The following is a 20,909-nucleotide window of genomic DNA, read 5'->3' as shown; positions in this document are numbered from 1 at the left end:
GGGCTCTATGGGCTGGCAACTATAGACTATAACACTAAAACAATTCCGGGTGACTAAAAATGTGACTAAGAACATTTCAAGAGACTATGACTAAAACTAAAATAACACTGCTTTGAACCCCACCGTCCCACAATCACAGCACACCACGCTACACCTGAGCCGGCGTTTAGGTACCGCATGACGTCCATCGGCATGTGTGTGCGTGTGCGCGTGCGTGTGCGTGTGCGTGTGCGCGTGTGTGTTGGACAGTCCATTACCACCCACCGTCTCCTGAGAGACTGTGGGCTGCATTCGATAGGTTTTTATCTTTACAAGACGGGCTGCGCTGTTCTGGGAGAGAGAGAGAGACAGAGAGAGAGAGAGAGAGAGAGTGGAGAGAGAGAGAGAGAGACCCCATACACATGCACAGAAAGCATGTTCTGTGTTCTGCCCCCCTCCCCCCTAGTCAAACACAAATGTTTGGTCAAACCATGTGACTCCTGTGCATTCTGTACGTCTGTACTGCACTGCTTTGGCAATATTGGCAATATCTAGTTCTCTCTGAAATGCCAACAGATCCCCGTTATAAATTGCACATGGACTGTAACGGTGTCTGTCTGTCTGTCTGTCTGTCTGTCTGTCTGTCTGTCTGTCTGTGAGAGAGAGAGAGACCCATCAGTTGCTGTCAGTTTCACGTCAGTGTTCAGTGTGTAATGATATACAATGATGTCAGTCTGATGGACAGAGACCTCAACATCAAACGTCAATGTTCAACTGGACTTGCTCCTGGTAAATTGTTTTTGTGTAGCAACAACACACAGACACAAGATGAAATACAAACAGGGTCCTTTGATGGGGTGCTTTGTTCAAGAGGCAAGATGTCTGAGTGATATCACACATTTATTAGGTATATAGGTCTGTCTACATTTCCCTAAATTTAGCCTGGCCCAGCCTGGTCTATAGAGGGGTGTGCGCGCAATGTGGAGCAAGCACTGGAGAATATTGGTTCACCGAAATCTATGACAGGACCATTTTCTAAATGCCTGTTTGTTTTCATGTTTTAAGGAGCCGGGGTGCTCAATCCTGACACAATCCTGCGCTGATTCCGCTGAAGTTGTTTTGTTGGAAGCAGCAGCGTCGTAAGAACTGAAATCTTATTAGTTATTAGATACTGCATGCTGCTAGCCATGGGAAATAAAATATGAATATATATGCTGTCGGAACATGGGATACGACAGCCATGACAGCGGTGCTCATTTTGGTGATGAGAAAAATGTTTGTCGACTACCTTTTTTCACTGAAGAAAACGAAATAAAAATGAAACCAATACTAGGCTATATGAAGACCAAAACCTAAAAGTAAATATATTGACAATTTCGTCAAATCGACAAATAAAAACTAGACTAAAATGTTATACAGAGGGACTAGAGGAGAAGAGATCCAGTAGAACTAAAAGACATTTCATGTTTGGTCGTGCTCGGGTGTAAAATCCCATCAAGGCCTGCCAAAATATTTTTTTGTTGACAAAATAAACGGTAGATTTAGTCGACTAAAACTAGACAAAAACTAAAATATGCCTAAAACGAAATGAAATGTTGTTCAAAAGATTATGACTTGACTAAATACAAATTCACTTTTGTGGACAGGGATTATTTAGTCGACGATGAAATTGATGTATGATTCTTGATGACTATTTTTATGTATTACCATGTTTTTGTTTGCTTTTAAATCTCTCTGGATTAAGAACGTCTGCTCAATGCCTAAATTGTAAATTCCTAGCAAGCACGGTCAGGACCTGAACGAATTAGTGACGTCTCGATTGGGGCCAGATCAAGTCAAACCAAGACTAGTCACATCATGTCCCAGAATATCACCTGATTTCAACCAACAGAAATTCTGCCCACTAAAACAGACGTTCCTGGATGAATCAGAGATAGTCCGATAGAGGCCACGATCAACTTAAGTCATATCATAACTAGTCAGATCTGGCCCAGAATAAGCTATATTATTTCAACTGGTGAAGACGTCCTGGAAATGAAGTAAAGATCATCCCCATATGGGCTGTGATCTGGCCTAGTCCTGAACGTAAAGATCATCCCCATATGGGCTGTGATCTGGCCTAGTCCTGAACGTAAAGATCATCCCCATATGGGCTGTGATCTGGCCTAGTCCTGAACGTAAGATCATCCCCATATGGGCTGTGATCTGGCCTAGTCCTGAACGTAAAGATCCTCCCCATATGGGCTGTGATCTGGCCTAGTCCTGAACGTAAAGATCCTCCCCATATGGGCTGTGATCTGGCCTAGTCCTGAACGTAAAGATTATCCCCATATGGGCTGTGATCTGGCCTAGTCCTGAACGTAAAGATCATCCCCTTATGGGCTGTGATCTGGCCTAGTCCTGAACGTAAAGATCATCCCCATATGGGCTGTGATCTGGCCTAGTCCTGAACGTAAAGATCATCCCCATATGGGCTGTGATCTGGCCTAGTCCTGAACGTAAAGATCATCCCCATATGGGCTGTGATCTGGCCTAGTCCTGAATGTAAAGATCATCCCCATATGGGCTGTGATCTGGCCTAGTCCTGAACGTAAAGATCATCCCCATATGGGCTGTGATCCGGCCTAGTCCTGAACGTAAAGATCATCCCCATATGGGCTGTGATCCGGCCTAGTCCTGAACGTAAAGATTATCCCCATATGGGCTGTGATCTGGCCTAGTCCTGAACGTAAAGATCATCCCCATATGGGCTGTGATCTGGCCTAGTCCTGCTCGTCACCTGAGTCACTGGAGGACGTCATCATGACGTAATTTGGCTTGCTGGGTTGTGTTAAACGTTGAATGATGGACGGTCAGAAATAAGGGGAATGCTTTTTACACTATAGTTTAGCACATACATGGGCAACTGGCGGCCCGCGGCCCACGGGCCACATGCGGCCCCCACCTTCAATATAATGTGGCCGGGTGGCCCTCAGGTTAACTTCGGAATACTGATATGTTATTGATTTCAGCTGTTACAATTCCAAACATGCAAACATGACCCGCTTTAATTACTTACAGTCTTTATTAGTAGCTTGCTGAGTAGTATTACAAATAATGTCATTGTCTTTTTTATGTCCAATATATTTGTATTTAGTTAAAATGACTTTTCAGGATCCCAAATAAAAATAGCAACAAAATATTCAGGATTTCAATTCAAATATAGCAATTGTAGGAGAAAACTATCGCACACCTATAGCAATCAGGCGTATGCACAGGTGCGTAGGCCAGTGGACATCAATGAAAGCAATAAGGTACACCCGCACACTGTGATCTGCTCGGCACAAGAGTATTGTCTCATTTAATGAAGCAACGTTTCGGTCACTAGGGACCTTCAATTCAAACATAGCAAAAATAGGCGATCTACAAGCGATCTTGTAGATCGGCTATTTTTGCTACGACATGCATGCAATGTGGCCCCTCTGGAGTGAGTATCATGGACATATAATGGCCCTCTCCATCGTCAAAGTTGCCCCACGCCCACCCCTAGTTTAGCAAGAGGGATCTTTCCATCTGACAAACGTATCTATATACCTATAAATATCCACCAGCTCAGTGGCCTTGTGGTTAGAGTGTCCGCCCTGAGACTGGGAGGTCGGGGTTCGATCCCCGGCCGGGTCATACCAAAGACTCTAAAAATGGGACCCAGTGCCTCCCTGCTTGACACTCAGCATCAAGGGTTGGATTGGGGGTAAGTCCCTGCGACATACTAGCGTCACGCTACAGAAACAGGAGATAGGCTCCTGCCCTATGGGTCGCATGGCTCGGCAAGGCTACTTACTTTATAAATATCAGCGGTCTGACACAATAGAGTGCAAGTTTCACATTTTGATCAAAATCTAAGACAGATACTGAAATTCTGAAAAACTGTGGTCAAAGTATAGTTCATTGATTCTGTAGTTCTGAAGAAGTTTCACGTCCTAAAGTAGACTAAAACAGATGTGTTGTATTTTAATCAGTTATGTAGTTTGTTAAAAAAATACTAATCATGAATAAAACATACACGTTTGTTCTTCTGTTTGTTTACACATACTTCGGCCTCATTAAAACATATTTGAGTCTCTGAAATAAGACTTACAAATTCAATAATGGTTTCACGGATCTTTCTTTTCGCAGATGGAGAGACATGAGGATGAATCAGAATTTAATTATGGCTTCAAGCGTAGCAATTCCTTTTTCATCAACGCTGGCATATATGCGTTTTTCGGACAGTTGCTCATTGCAAAACCATGACGTCATGTGTCTACAGGGGTGCCCAAAAGGTAGATCGCGATCTACCAGTAGATCACAAGGGCTGTGCAGGTAGATCACATTACATGCCCCTAAAAAAATATATTTAATTAGAATTTTGCCACTTGAATTAAGGTGACTTGATTGCCATTTAGAAGGGCCTGTCAGCTCAAACCCACAATGTATTACTTTGTTTTCAAGATTGTTGTGCACAAACGTCAGTAGCATTACAAAGTTATATACTGTGTAAGGAAACAGCAAGACAGGAGACCTTGGGTGCGTCGAGGTAGTTTACTCACTTTCCACATACAAAATATTACAGTACACACTGTCGGTAGAAATAAAAACCCTACCAATTCCATTTTCCTTCTATTTCCCATTCCAAGTGTGTTTGTCTTATGTCTTACTGTAGCCTATGTAACGCCCCCCCCCCCCCCCCCCCCCCCTTGTTGCATCATAGTCATTTTGAAAGTGGCTCTCAAGTAGACTCTACACTGATGAAATGTAAAAGATAAGGAGCATTGTCATTTTGTTTTTAACATAACATAATAGCTGAACACCTAAAAAACAGGATCGGGAATCAATAAAGAAATCGATAATTCATTGGGCCAATAGGCAGAATCGCTAATGGCATTGGCCTCCTATAGTCAGACTGCCAGCTAAACACGTCACTCTTTGTGTAACGTATTCATTGACATGTTCATTGTTGTTGTTTTTTTAATCTATATGTTTGGCAGGACCTATAGCTTTGTTTAACCTTTTTACCCCCTAGAGCAGGGGTCTGCAACCTTTTTGACATGAAGTGCCATGCATGTTTTCATTTTCTTGATAATCAGTGTGCCGTATCGACATAAAGTTTAATTATGTCACCACATCAAAATGTAATATTTCCATCTGATTTTGATTGTCCATAGGCTGTACATAACCTTTTTATGTGGCCTATTTTCTTTCACACAGACTCAGAGCCCAGAGTTTGAGTGAATGTAGAATTATGTGCAGGGTGTCATTTATATGTGAGTGGACTTCATTTCACAGACTAAACTTTTTGGAATACTTCTTAATATTAAAATAAAAGATCTCTCTCACACACTTATGCCAGAGTGCCAGTGACCACCCTCCCCTGTGCCAATGTTGGCACCTGTGCCTGTGGTTGCCTACCCCTGCCCTAGAGTCTAGGGGGTAAAAGGTCTAGGGCCTCCTAGACCTTCAGGTGATAGAAGCTGATAGGTACTCTCTCCTGATTTGATGGAATGTATGGGAAAGTATTTCTGTTTACTATAAAAACCTCGATAGACAGGTAGGGAAGACCCCTGTTAACACCCCGAGCGGCAAGGACGGAGTTGTCCGTTCAATCAATTAGTAACGCCCAGCGCTCAGGACGGAGATTGATAAAAGGACGATTGGTATTGATATCAAAACCGATCACATCGCTCCACAGGCTGGGAGCGTCTGTTGCGCAACATTCAATGTTATTTCCCGGGGAGGGACGTCATCAAAAATGTTCCCCCCCTGTTTAGCCGACGAGACCGAAAATCTTAAAACGTTAATAACTCTTGATCTAAATCATCCCGTCCAATTCTAAGCAAAGATGATGTGTTAGACGGCCCATCGCGGTCCCGTTGCTAGTCGCGTAACTCGCGTTAAAATTAGTCATACCTCCCGTTGTTGTCGTCGATCGCCTCAGGAGTGTTTTGGCTACATCTAGCTACTTCAGCTACATCCGGGATAGCATCCGGTCCGTCGCTAAATGTGCTCCGCTGCTATAAATCGCTGGGCGCTCTGATTTAATGGATTAAATAACCCCGGGCGTTCGGGGAGTTAATGTGTAGAAAGCAGCCATCAGCCATGCATGCAGTTGAGGTGGTTCAGGCATCTATTAGGACGCCTCCTGGACTGGTCAACCTCCCCACTGTCCCCAGGTGGTTCGGGCATCTATTAGGACGCCTCCTGGACTGGTCAACCTCCCCACTGTCGCCAGGTGGTTCAGGCATCTATTAGGACGCCTCCTGGACAGGTCAACCTCCCCACTGTCCCCAGGTGGTTCGGGCATTTATTAGGACGCCTCCTGGACTGGTCAACCTCCCCACTGTCCCCAGGTGGTTCGGGCATCTATTAGGACACCTCATGGACTCGTCAACCTCCCCACTGTCCCCAGGTGGTTCAGGCATCTATTAGGACGCCTCCTGGACTGGTCAACCTCCCCACTGTCCCCAGATGGGTCAGGCATCTATTAGGACGCCTCCTGGACTGGTCAACCTCCCCACTGTCAACACAAAATAAATGCAGTAATCCTGGTCTCTGTACTGCCTCCCCCTGGTGGGAGGGGAAAGGAACTGGTTGGAATAACGTGTTCCTTCCACGCGCTACGTCCTACCGGAGAAACTCCCCCCCACCCCCCCTGTCAGATTATAAGAAGCACCCTGCTCACTCCTCATGCATTGAAGGAAGCATGCAGCTCAGTTTGGGGCTCTCCCCAGGTTGGCAGAGGGAGTGTACAGTATATAGCGCCCAAGATTGCAGCTTTGGCACCGGGTGAAAAATGGGTTACAAAATCGCGGGATACATTTTTTTGAAAGGGAAAATGTATACCGGCTGGGTCCCCCGAATGTGGATCTGGGACTTCATATTGACCATCATAATGTGGATGTCAGTGGTCTATGACTTCAGTCATGTATGACATTATGACATATGGCAAAAAAACCTAACAAAAAATAATAATAAATTGAGCAAGGTTTTGGCTCCAATTAAAATTAATAATACAATTTGTGGAGAAAGCACACACAAAACTACTTTGTTGGGCTACTTGCAGCATACAGCAGGGGTGTAGTGTAGTCTCTCATGTGTTTTTTGACTTGTCATTTACTTTTCTGATACGATTAAGCATCGTAAACCCAGCCGTTTCTAAACAGGCTATACATACACGTCTGCATGTTTTAATAGTGTGTCTGTGCGCGTTGCGCACGTGCACACAAATGCACGTGCACACAAATGCGCGTGCATGTGCACGCGCACGTGTCTTATGGGGCGACCCGCCCCCACACTTTGAAAAGTAGCACTGCAACACTGGCGTCAGTCCGTTGATCCGGCCAGCGGTTTAAAAGACTTTGCTCCCGACACACAAACCAACACACGTTAATAAGACCTCTTATTATTGACCAGCTGCTATTCGTGTAAAACCATAAACCGGCCCTCTTTAGACCCCCCCCATTGACTAATTGCTATTCGTGACAAACCAACCCCCTTAAGACCCCCTTATTGACTAATTGCTATTCGTGGCGGGCGAGTTTCTCACCTCCGCTGAGTGGAGCTTATAATGCTCATTGACTGGCGCCCAACACGTTCTGCCGTGTGAGTACAACTGAGCAATTTACTGACTTAACCCATTTTGAGCGGGAACCCCTTTTGGTGTTTGAAAGCATTATGTTATACTTTAGCTATTGGAAAATAGCAGATCTACAAGCTCATAGCGCGGCACCGAGTGCCGCGCTATGAGCTTGTATAGGTCTGCTATTTTTGAAAAATCGTGAAAATGTGCCTCAAATCTTTGAATATATATTATGACAGAGTGAACATTTTGACTCAAATCTTTGCTTCTGGGGATGTCCCTGGAACAACATATTTTCAGATGTAGGGGCGGAGGCCAATTACATATAAGGGGTCCTTGACCTGAAATATTGTGCACCACTGACACAGAAACACAAAAGGATTTTGAAGACATCTTTTTTAATTTCGACGACAGGCCTGAATGGGTTAACAGATAAGAGGGTAATATATAACTCGTGCCTTGAGTACACGTGCCGGATTATGGGAGCGATTGAACTACGGAAGTGTGGCTGTTCGACCCGTATTGTAATGGAACTAAGTGTTGAACTGAACTGAAATTTCAACTGACGACCCCAAGTCTGAATAAAATGCACTGATTAAACAACCAGTATTTGGTTTCCGAATGAGGAATTATTCTTAGTGTTTGTGTGTGCAGTGTTAAGGTATTTTTTAGCCTCGGAAACCCAGACATTTTTATTTCCAGGAAGAAAAAAAAAATAGTCTGGGGAAAAAACCCCATTCAATTGTGGCATACAGTAGCGCGGACGGCTCTATCTGCTAATTACGGATGGCCTGCAGCCTTGTTCAATTGACACACACACTCCTCTCTCGCTCTCTCTCTCTCTCTCAATTAATTAATCAGGGTCTTCTGCTGCAGGTGCGTCTAGTTCTGCCGGCGGATCCTGCTGGGAGCTGCCTATGCCCAGAGTGTATAAAGTAGGAGAGTAGCAACACGCTTTGATCTCGCCGCAAAGCGGGTGCCTATGGGCTATAGTTCCAAACATTGCTCCTATGGCTGGAACTATCCCATTGAGATAGAATGAGCACTTCCGCATTCCATTGTTACAATGGGAGTCAACGCTATAGTGTCGCCACTCTCTTACTAGATTACTGTGCCTATGCCATAGAAACTCCACTGGCTTCCCATCAAAATACCGCATTGACTATAAGATCCTTCTCCATACTTTCAAGGCCATTCATAACCTCACCCCAAGCTTATCTGTCTGACCTTGTTCACGTCGACATTCCCACCCGGTCTCTTAGGTCTGCCTCCTCCTGTGTTGCTAAATTGCCTTGTGGTCTGGAGGGGATGTTAATCGTTACGTCATGTTACAGTAGTCAATAAGGGCCTTTCTCGGCCCCACCCCTCTCCCATTGTTTATATTGTGTTTAGTTTCCAAGATGGCCGCAGCACCAGGAGGGGGTGGGCGGAGGTGAGCGGGCGGGGTCGACATATGACCTTACTGGGCTGCATTCAAGACACTTGCCTTGTGTCTGACACCTGACTTGTGTCTGAACACAGCTTTGATGGATGTGTTCTGCCCCCCCTCCTCCCCATCAAACAAAATGTTTGGTCAAACCATATGGGCTTCCATTGGAAATGCACTGGAGCGGCCATTAAACACAGACACAAGACAAACGCAAGACAGGTGTCTTGAATTTGTGAACGCAGCCCAGTAAGGGCATATGTACACGCCACCCGCTGACCTCTGCCCCACCGCGTTATTATTTATCCCACCGCAGTTCTAGGAAAGCCCTGCTGTGATTGGCCAGTAGTCGTTGTGATTGACAGTTTTTTTGCGACCAGTCATTAGTCTTACAACTACAACCTATCTCAAACCCTCACCCTGAACCTAACCTCCCGCGGGGCAGCACACCTAAACCTAACCTTAACCCATGTCTAACCAATGACTAGTCTAAACTAAGTATGCACCCCCCTAAACCTAACCCGAACGGCCAAACCTCAGTAAAACGATGCCTTCCCGGGAGCCAATCAGACACATGGTGAGGCGGGTCTACCCTAGAACGTTGGTGGGATTCATAATCACGCTGCCCCACCCACTCCTGGTGCTGCGGCCATCTTGGAAACTAAACACAATATAAACAATTGTAGTCATCAGGCCGGAACCCTCTAAACCAGAACATCGTTTCACCTCCAACCGGAAGAGTAATACTTTCCCAATAAAAAGCATTTCTGGGCTGAATTCATAATACATCTTTAAACCATGACTGCAACTAATTAAGCCACATCGGTGAGTAGTACACAAGCAAGCCATCGGGAAATGTCTCAAATCTCCCCCAAAGTGGCAGGAGCATCTGGAGCACGTCAAGAACATTCTGTTTCTTTGTAAAGGAAATCTTTTTTCTTTGTTTTTCCAAACCCGTATAATTGCCAAGGAGGTTAAGGAAACTGTCAGGAAGACATTTCTGTAGCAAGACGAAGGAAGTCAACGCACTGGGGCAACTCAAGACAGTTTAAGCCCATTTTAATTCACAGGGTGCAAGTACAAAATGTACAATGTTTCGATGTATCGTTCAGGTCATGTCTTCGTCAGGTCATGAACGCAACCCACATTTCTGTAGCACGTTGTGGTGATTTTCGGCACTCTCTGTTCATTGCAAAGTGGGACCTATAGATGCTCTGCACAGCAGATGAGCTGGTTCATTAGTGAGACATAAAGGCACGAGTGTATGTGTGTGTGCGTGTGCGTGTGCGTGTGCGTGTGCGTGTGTGTGTGTGTGTGTGTGTGTGTGTGTGTGTGCGTGCGTGCGTGCGTGTTTACCTCTGTTCTGTATACCAGCGTCAATGTTGCGTCGTCGTTGATTCTGTGGATCTCTAGGAAAGGATCTGACTTGGTGAAGAAGTCCTGAAGATGCACACACACGCACGCACACACACACACACACACACACACACACACACACACACACACACACACACACACACACACACACACACACACACACACACACACACACACACACACACACACACACACGCGCACACACACATTCATAATTAGAGATAACTAGACCCAGCTGTATAGAGCACAGAGTCGGTAACGATGGAAGTTGGAGATCCATGCCCCACCCCGGTTATGCAATACCCGTTGTAACCGTGTCAGAGTACCCGTTTCACCCATATGTCTGTCTCTGTTGTGCCCATATATGGAGATTCCTGTATCTGTCTCTCTGTGTCCATTTAGGAGTAGTGTGTCAGGCAATGCCCAAATATGGAGTGTTGTAATGTCAGAACAGCAGGCCAGCTCCATATATGGAGCCTGGGGGGGGGCAGAGGCCTTTTGTGGCGGTTCTGGACAACCGTGGCACTGCACTCCCTGCAGGGGGGGTGGAACGTGTGTGTCGAATTTGAACGGTTCTCGAGTTACGTGCTGTAACGTACTGTACGTACGTACACACACAGAGACTTGGTGCATTTATGGTTATATAGTTAGGTGAATGAGTAAGACAAAGTAAGTAAATAAGGATAAACCAACTAAAGAGGAAATAAAAGGAAACAAAATTAGGAAACAAAGGGGTGCTCATGGGAGGTGAGGCATGGAAGAGTGGAGACATATGTGACCAGATTTGACTGAGGGTCTGCCACCGTGCACCCTCCAGCTTTACACCAGAGGAGAAAAACTGAAATGATGTATTTTTTATCCAAAATGAGTTAATAGCACAGGCAGACTCTTCACATACTAGAGCATGTCTGAAATAAATGTCAGAGCTGAAATCGACATGTAAATATGAAATAAATGCTTAAACATGTAGCTATAGGTGTAATGTTAGTTGTTAGAGACCACAGAAGTGAACCTTTCAAGTCTGTTTTCTCAACTCGCTGTTTTCTGTAAGACATTACTCTATAAGCCACATCTCCAAAACTGGTGGGTCAAACTGAACAACCAAATATGTCAATTTCATTCCCTGCTTTCATATGACATGAAAAAACGAAAATTAAAAAAATTAAAAGATCCAATGGCAGTCCCTCAGTCAAATCTGGTCACATATAGGCTATGGTCCAGGGTTTGTCAAGAGTTAAAGTAGTTGATAAAATGGTTGCAAAACATTACACAGTTGCCCTATACGGAGAATCGTGTCTAAGGAAAGAGACATCCCCTGAAACATATATTTTAGAGAGAGAGAGACTCTCTAGTTTAGAAAATAGAGTCTAGTTTAAATGAACTTGTGCTGTCTGTCTGTCTGTCTGTCTGTCTGTCTGTCTGTCTGTCTGTCTCTCTCTCTCTGTCTCTCTCTCTCTCTCTCTCTCTCTCTCTGTGTGTGTGTGTGTGTTTACCTTGTCATCCAGTTTTCTTGCACTGAAGGACAGCTCGATGTAGTCATCATTACCCGTCAGTTCCTCTGCTGAGATCTGCACGCACGCACGCACGCACGCACGCACGCACGCACGCACGCACGCACGCACGCACGCACGCACGCACGCACGCACACACACACACACACACACACACACAATATTATAGATGATTGCTGCTGCCCTTAGGGCACATGTACAGACCAGTGTCCGATTGGCAAACACCTGCAAGCATCCATAGAAAATGGTTTGATGAGCCTTGTTGCCATCCAATATATCAGGGGTCTGCAACCTTTCTCAAACAAAGTGCCATGTTTTTATTGTCTAGAACTAGAGAGTCAGTGTGCCAATTCAACATACATTTTAATGATACATTAAAAATAAATCCAATATAATTTGATTGTCCATGAATATAACCTCCTCCCTCCCTTTTTTTGGTATTCAGACAGCCAGCAATGGGTAGAACGCTCCCGAAAAAAATTAGTCTCCGTGACACATCTAGTGGCCGCAATCTGCATTCAAAGATGTTCCTATAGAAGCGTGGTCATTGGTCGAAAACAAACCCGGTCGCAATGAGTAACCAATCAGGAAGCAGACAGGCCAATCGACCAATGACAAAACTTCTAGGTGTCACGGTCCGTGACTTCTGTGTCCGTATTCTGTATCCCTGTTGTATTTTTCCTGTGTTCCTTTGTTTTGAGTTGGTGTTTTCCTGTGATTTTGAAGTGTTGTGTTTTTCTCTGTTTCTTAGTTGCAGTTTAGAGTTTCACCTTTTACCTGTGTACCTTTATTTTGTAGTCTTGTTTTGTGCCTTCCTGTATGCCCCTGTGGTTCTGTAACTGCCTTGTCTTCCCTGTGTTGATTTGTCAGTTGTTCACCTGTGTCTAGTTAGTCCTTGTCCATAAGTATGCCCTTGTTCGATCGTAAATGTAAGTCACCTTTTAGTTAGCGCCTGGTTTTCCCTTGTATTTCCTAGTATTTCCTCTGTGCTCCTAGTTCTTGTTTATTTCCAAGTCTCCTCGTGTTTCTGCCCTTGTTCCTGTTTTTTGAGTTAATAAACTCCCTTGCATTCGATCTGCCCGGTGTCTGCCTCGTCCTCTGCCTTAAGGTGGCCTTACACTAGCCGATTTTAGCCACACACTACAGGATAATCGGAGCGGGGCAGAGCAAATATCAAACATTATTGATGTTGATCGGGCCGATCCCGATCGCGCTTTGAGCGGTCGGGCACCGCCCGAGCGTCAAAAATGCACGATTATCGGCTAGTGTAAGGCCACCTTTAGTCCTGCACTTGGGTCCTACAACTCTGACTCTGATCGTGTGACACTAGGAAAATCTTTGAATGCAGATTGCGGCCCCTAGATGTGTCACAGAGACTAATTTTTTTTGGGAGTGTTCTACTCATTGCTGGCTGTCTGAATACCAAAAAATAAAAAAGGTCATTAAAAATGTGACATATTATTGCTTATAGGAGCTTTAAATATCACATTGTTATAATGATCATTATAGACTCCTCCGTCCCCAGTCAGAGTTCAGACCTTTAACCAATTTTGACCTGAGATCAGATTCTAAAAATGTCTTCTACATCCTGACAGTTTTCTGAAAAAGCTATGTTTCTATGTCAGTCGTTCTTCGATTTTTCAAAAATAGCAGACCTACAAGCTCGTAGCGCGCCACTCGGTGGCGCGCTATGAGCTTGTAGATCTGCTATTTTTCAATAGCTAAAGCATAACATAATGCTTACACCAAAAGGGGTTCCCGCCCAAAATGGGTTAATGAATGTAGAATTTTGTGCAGGATGTAATTTACATACAAATGTGAGGGACTTAATTTATTTGACATTTGTTTAAATAGTTTATTTTAATCCATTTAGACCTGAGGTTGATTTAAAAAAACAATCTTCTAAATCCTGACAGTTTTCTTAAAAAAAACTGTTTCTATGTCAGTGGTGCTCAACCTTTTCCATGTCGTCAAGGACCCCCAGAATTATCTGTATTTGGCTGGGGACCCCCATCTGAAAATATGTGTTCCAGGGACCCCCCCAGAATCAAAGATGTGTTAAAAACGTTCGCTGTGAAACCATTATATTCAAAGATTTGTGCCACATTTTCACTATTTTTCAAAAATAGCAGATCTACGAGCTCGTAGCGCGGCACTCGGTGCCGCGCTATGAGCTTGTAGATCTGCTTTTTTTCAATAGCTAAAGTATAACATAATGCTTAAAACACCAAAAGGGGTTCTCGTACTGAATGGGTTAAACCCCGAACCTCTCTCTCTCTGACACCCCTTTTGGTGTTAGCATTATGTTATGCTTTAGCTATTGAAAAATAGCAGATCTACAAGCTCGTAGCGCGCCACCGAGTGGCGCGCTACGAGCTTGTAGGTCTGCTATTTTTGAAAAATCGAAGAAGGACTGACATAGAAACATAGCTTTTTCAGAAAACTGTCAGGATGTAGAAGACATTTTTTAGAATCTGATCTCAGGTCAGAATTATGCCAGTGATCACCGTCCTTTGTGCCTATGTTGGCAGCCGTGCCAAAGGTCGCCTACCCCTGCAACATATTAATGAGTATAAGGACAGTCGCCTTTTTAAAGCCAGCTACATCATTATATAATAGTTATGCCTTTAAATGTGCTGTAAGGCAGTGGTTCCCAAACTTTTTAGTTGTCAAGGACCCCCAAATTGACACTAATTATAGCCCCATTTGAGAAAGATACGCCAGGGACCCCCATACGAGAAGATTTGTACGGCTCTAGCAGAGATTCTCAACCTGTTTAATTCCAAGGGCCCTCCAGTTTGACCTCTGGGATTTATATTGTAAAATTAATGTTAATTTAACTCTGAGAGTGTATACACAAATGGAACCATTTTGTACACTCTCAGAGTTACAAACCCATAAGGGTCTATTTGGTTCCAAACTATCATTTAGCTGGGGACCCCCTGGAACTCCCTCGAGGACCCCTGGGGGTCCCTCGACCCCACTGGTGGAAACCACTGTTTTAAGTGATATGTTAATTGTTGTTAAAACGAGTGTTAAATAGCTCTGAATTCTGAGAGTAATCATTGCTATAGATCGAACATTCAATAACAGGGGTCTCTCTTCATCTCTCCAGCTATTTAGTAATAATCTGAAAAGAAATGTTCAGGTCAGTAAACCATAATTGAGTCAAATCTGGTTATATAGACTCATTGAAAACACTCATCCTTATTGGTTCTATAGTGACTGATAACGTCCTTCTAATGGGTGAGGGGGGACCATTTTTTCCATTACCATTTCATTTACTTTTTTATATTATGTTTTATATTATTGTTTTATTTGGAAGTGAAATATATCTCTTTTAACAATTAACTTGCGAATGCGATGCATTCAAGGGACCCCACTTTGTGAAGGGAACCTCGGACGGACGGACGGACGGACGGGCGGGCGGGCGGGCGGGCGGGCAGGCAGGCAGGCAGGCAGGCAGGCAGGCAGGCAGGCAGGCAGGCAGACAGACAGACAGACAGACAGACAGACAGACAGACGGAGAGACGGACGGACAGGTACCGTGATGATAGTCTTTCCCACAGTGCCCCCTGGTCTGAGCAGTGCTTTGGACAGCTTCCTCTGGGAGATAATCTGAAAAAAACGAGAACAGACAAAAGAGAAGTGTTTGCATTACATTACATTACATTACATTACATTACATTACATTGATTGATTAAACACTTTATTAGTCAAAGACGTAAACAGCACAGAGATCGTAACATTTGGGCAAAAAGGAAGACATGCAAAAGTCCATTGTGTTCCTATTATATGTACAGGAAACTGTACTGTTGCGGAGCAGAAATCACATGCAGAGGGTGGTGGAAACTGTGCAGCGTATCATAGGCTCTTCACTGACAACAATTGAGTCCATCTACAAACAGCGCTGCCGGTCTAAGGCCCTTAGTATCATTAAGGATGCCTCCCACCCCAACAACAGACTGTTCCACCCCTCCCATTCACAGAGGCCAAAGGGCTACAGATGCCTCAAGACCTCAACCACCAGATCCAGAAACAGCTTCTTCCCCTCATTATTCTCTTGAACTCTTCCATCTGTCCGTCTGTCCGTCTGTCCGTCTGCCCCCCCATTAACTGTATTTGTCTTACTGTTTTTACTCTTGCCACTATACTAACAACTTTTGCCTTACTATGATTGCCTTTCTTGTATTGCATTTGGATTGATGCCAACAGATTAATTTCGTTGTACACTTTGTTGTACACAATCCATCCATCCATCCATATGTATTCAGTGTGAATCAAATAGTACACATCAATGCATGTCAATCAAAACATAATAGCCTACAAAATAGACTTACAGACGAGAAAGGGGAAAAACAGGGTGGCAGTGTATGTCCCCTCATATATACAAGGTGAAATAATATTTGATACGTAGCTTGCGGAGTTAGTTCAGTCAGATATACTCGAGGAGCTCATTCAGTGTTATGCAGGGACAAATTAGCCATTGGGCCAGTGGGGCCGTGGCCCAGGGGCCCTTGGCTCTCAGGGGCCCTTTGAGGAAATTGGACCACACGGTACTAGGTTTGACGCCCTGAAAAGGGCTTCTGGAGCCCTTCATTGGCCATTGATTTAGTTAAATTTAGGTCAAAAAGATGACAAAAACACAGAAAAACATGAAAATATCGCACGCACGCGCACTATGGGGGCCCTGCAAAAATTACCGGCCCAGGGGCCCTCATGGGGGTTAATCCGTCCCTGGTGTTATGCAAGACCCACACATGTCATTCGCTGACGTGGCAATCAGCTGACCAATTGGGCGGGGTATTTAAGCTCACCTACAGTTGGGTGCCACCGATATTGTCCCTTATCATTTGACCCATTTAGGCCTGACCTCAACATTTTAAAAAATCCTTCTAAATCCTCCAGTTTTCTGAAATAAATATTTTCACGATTTTTCAAAAATAGCAGACCTACAAGCTCGTAGCGCGCCACTCGGTGGCGCGCTACGAGCTTGTAGATCTGCTATTTTTCAATAGCTAAATTATAACAATGTTTAAAACACCAAAAGGGGTTCCCGCCCAAAATGGGTTAACTGTCCTTTTGCGCAGATCACGCAAACCTCAGCAAAAAGAAAAGGACAATATCGATGGCCTCCAACTGTCTGGATTCTTCCTGCGTTCCTTCCACTGCATATGCGTTCCTGTTGTTGTTATGTAATTCTATAATAAGTTATTTGTTCAATCTAGTCGTGAGTTACCTGACTGAACTATCTTCACTTGTAACTTGCAAGTATCCCTCTCACTAAGTTGGCCATTGAAGGTGACACGGGTTGGGAAAGCCGCCTGATTAAGGCAGAGATGTGAAATGCTCAGACTGTGGAACCGCCTCTCCCCAACTGCCAGAAGAGAGGCTCATGAAAACCACATTATTGAATTGGAATAGAAGCTGTAATCATCCATGGATAACAGAGAGGTCTCCTCAATATTCTCACTACCTGATTCAAATGTATATTTTATGAATTACCCTCGTTGTAACATCAATACAGTCCGACATAAATTGCCATTGTTACTCCATTGCTATCAGGAGCAATGGAGGGTGGACATTCAGGGGGGGGGGGGAAAGCAAATGATATTAAAATGAAAGAGGACTATATCACTGAACCCTATGTTGCTTTTAATTTAAAGAGATGACCGTGGGTCAGTTTGTGCTCAGTTAAAATCTGGTGCATTACCAGTGGTGGAAAGCAAGTATAAGTACTTACTTGCTCATGCAGTGACGAAATGGCCTTTTGACCAGGCGCGTAGCGTGGATCAAATGACAACACACTGTTCCACCCTGACCCCTCCCATTCACAGAGGCCAAAGGGCTACAGATGCCTCAAGACCTCAACCATCATTATTCTGTCTATCTCTCTTCTATTCTTTCTTCCTATTTCCCCTCTACTCCCCCCCCCCCCCCCCCCCCTCCCCCGACACGGTCGAGGCAGATGGCCGCCCACCCTAGAGTCGGGTTCTGCCTGACGTTTCTTCCTAAAGGGGAGTTTTTCTGGGTGGATCTTTGTTGGTTGTTGAGTTGATGATGAGTTTCATTGTACCACTGTATTAGAAGAAAACAATAGGAACCCCTATTTGTTTTGGCTGTTAAGTTGGCTGTTCACTAAGGACATTTCATAGAGAAGACATGGCAAAACTCTCTTGTAGATTTGCTATCTACAAATTATTTTATTTTTTCTTTTATAACTTGTGAAACGAGACCTTCTGCATAATGAGTATGCACTTTTACTTTTGGTATACTTTAAGTATATTCACTTCTTTACCTAAAGTAAAATAATAATAATACTTATAATAGTACTCCTTACACCACTGATCAAGTGCAACAAAGGGGCTTTTTTGTTGCCCCCGACTGCTTCTAAAGGGATCCCAGCATGCATTGCACGTACAGTAACGAGACACAGCATTGATCATGAGATCAAACTGTTTGGTGAGTGAGAATGAATGGATCTGAGGTTCTGAGGATCGGACGCTTGATGTTCTTCCACTACGTGGCAACGTCGGAGGCAGTCGATGCATTGTATCAACCCATCAAACAAACTCGAACCCCTTTTGGTGTTTTAAACATTATGTTATACTTTAGCTGTTGACAAATAGCAGGTCTGCTATTTTTTTAAATCGTGAAAATGTGGCACAAATCTTTGAATGTATATTCTTTCAGAGTGAACGTTTTTAACTCAAATCTTTGCTTCTGAGTGGTTCCTGGCTAGAACATCACATTTTCAGATGGGGGTCGGTGGCCAATTACATATCATTTTTGGGGTCCTTGACATGAAATATTGAGCACCACTGATACAGAAACATGAGGTTTTTCAGAAAATTGTCTGAAACATTTAGAAGACATTTTTGAAATTTTGACGTCAGGCCTACATTTTGACGTCAGGCCTACATTCAGACTGTAGGACGTGTACAAACTAGTGATGGGAGATTAATCGGCAAACACATCGGTATCGGACGATTTTAGTCGTTTATAGATTAATCGGCATCGGTTCGATTAATCAATCAGATTGGTTGGCCGGATCAAGTGCTGTTTAACCTCCATGAACGCGCCTGAATCGATTCATCCCACTGAGCAATAGGTGGCTATTAGACGTTGATTAGCGGTTGTTTAAACGTCCGACCGTCTATCACTGCGTGAAAAGAGGAGTTAACGGGCAATTATGGGCACTGTATTTTGCCCGTAAACCTCAAGTTTAGCAGCATCTACAGTAAATATACGGTACATGCAGGTGTGATGGTACAATTCGGGAGTTTCCCGGAGTTTGTTGCAAAGTTTAACGGGAGTTTCCTGTAATATACACATCCGTATTCCATGCTTTTTGCGCAGTGTATATAGACGTTTAAACAACCGCTAATCGACGTCTAATCTAAGAATAGACGTCTAAAAAAAACGTTAATTTTAGCAGTTTTTTAGCACATTTTTAGACGGTCCTTTAGACGAATATTAGACGTCTATTAGACAAAGAAATTATCAGTTGGATATGGATGAGCACTCTGTGTTAAACCCCAATGCTGCTGCGCGCTCTTTAGCTAGTGCATTGTTGGACTTCGCCCGCCTGCAGTGCTGCAGTTCCAGCTTTGGCCAGAGTGTTAGGGGGATGGTTTCACCGTTTCCCATGTGCCCTGGGGGGCCTGTGTATAGGAGAGGTGCCATGGATGTTTATTCATTCATGGAAAGAGGGAATTGGACGAGACTCAGTTATCCAATCACGTCCGTTTGGTGATGTTTAACCCATTCTGAACGGGAACATTATGTTATTATACTTTAGCTATTGAAGAATAGCAGATCTACAAGCTCGTAGCGCGGCACCGAGTGCCGCGCTACGAGCTTGTAGGTCTGCTATTTTTGAAAAATCGTGAAAATGTTGACGCAAATCTTTGAATATTTATTCCTTCAGAGAGAACGTTTGTAACTCAAATCTTTGAATATTTATTCCTTCAGAGAGAACGTTTTTAACTCAAATCTTTGAATATTTATTCCTTCAGAGAGAACGTTTTTAACTCAAATCTTTGCTTCTGGGGGGTTGGTCCCTGGAACAACATATTTTCAGATGGGGGTCGGCGGCCAATTTCATATAATTCTGGGGCTCCTTGACATGAAATAGTTTGAGAACAACTGATATAGAAACATAGGTTTTTTTCTGAAAACTATGATGATTTATAGAAGACATTTGTAGAATCTGGTATATCGGGTCAAAATGGGTTAAAAGGGACACCTGCGCTTTACTCCTGATGACGGTCTCTCATGGCTCATTGAAACACTGGCTCATCATCACGGAGGCAGAGGGGCAGCGGTATACGAGTGACAGCACCTGCGCATCGATTTCTTTTTCTCTTTTTTTCTTTTTTTTCTACAGAGGGAGAGGGAAACAGGGGGGTCTTTAGGTCCTTGTTAATAGTGATATAAAACGCTGTATCGCTGTAATCCATTTTTTTGACAGGGCCGTTGCTAGGCAACAGCATTGTGCAGCACTCAGCGTCATGTTTCGCACATCATGCGCGCAGCCGTTCACTTCCTTGTTTCGACAAAACTGTCTATTCTCTCTGCATCTACGGAAAAGTAAGTGTTAACTTGTCTGCGCTGTTGAGAAGTCGGGTACCCGCCGGGTGTACCCGTTGAGTATTCGTGGGTATACCAGCCGGGTATCTGTGGGTATACCAGCCGGTTATCCGTGGGTATACCAGCCGGGTATCTGTGGGTGTACCCGCCGGGTATCCACGGGTATACTAGCCGGGTATCTGTAGGTATACCAGCTGGGTATCTGTGGGTGTACCCGTCGGGTATTCGTGGGTATACCCGGCCCGTTGCAGGACTCTGATATAAGCACAGCATGCTTACACAGCAGCAATGATAGGAGAGCCATTCAGATAAATACCATCCACTGCAATGGAGAGCAGAAATAAATGTTTTTTCTTGCTAAGGGTTCCAGAAACTTTTGGCTTACTTTCTCCGTCGTCACAAACTTCTTCTTTTTTTTGTGTGCTTGTAA

The 20,909-nt window shown here is 44.1% G+C and overlaps 1 protein-coding gene across 1 annotated transcript in view; it reads right to left on the bottom strand.

Moving 5' to 3' along the window:
* Window positions 1-20,909, bottom strand: part of cpne4a (copine IVa) — a gene marked incomplete at both ends in the record, with an annotated part of 274,780 nt that overhangs the window by 176,152 nt on the left and 77,719 nt on the right. The window contains 3 exons of the mRNA XM_079504392.1: window positions 10,356-10,439; window positions 11,870-11,944; window positions 15,434-15,505. Coding sequence (XP_079360518.1) covers window positions 10,356-10,439; window positions 11,870-11,944; window positions 15,434-15,505 — 231 coding nt within the window. The remainder of the gene's footprint in view (window positions 1-10,355; window positions 10,440-11,869; window positions 11,945-15,433; window positions 15,506-20,909) is intronic.

This window comes from Electrona antarctica, assembly GCF_951216825.1.
Source record: "Electrona antarctica genome assembly, chromosome: 6".
Taxonomy (NCBI): Eukaryota; Metazoa; Chordata; class Actinopteri; order Myctophiformes; family Myctophidae; genus Electrona; species Electrona antarctica.
This window is presented reverse-complemented; position numbering and strand designations above follow the sequence as displayed.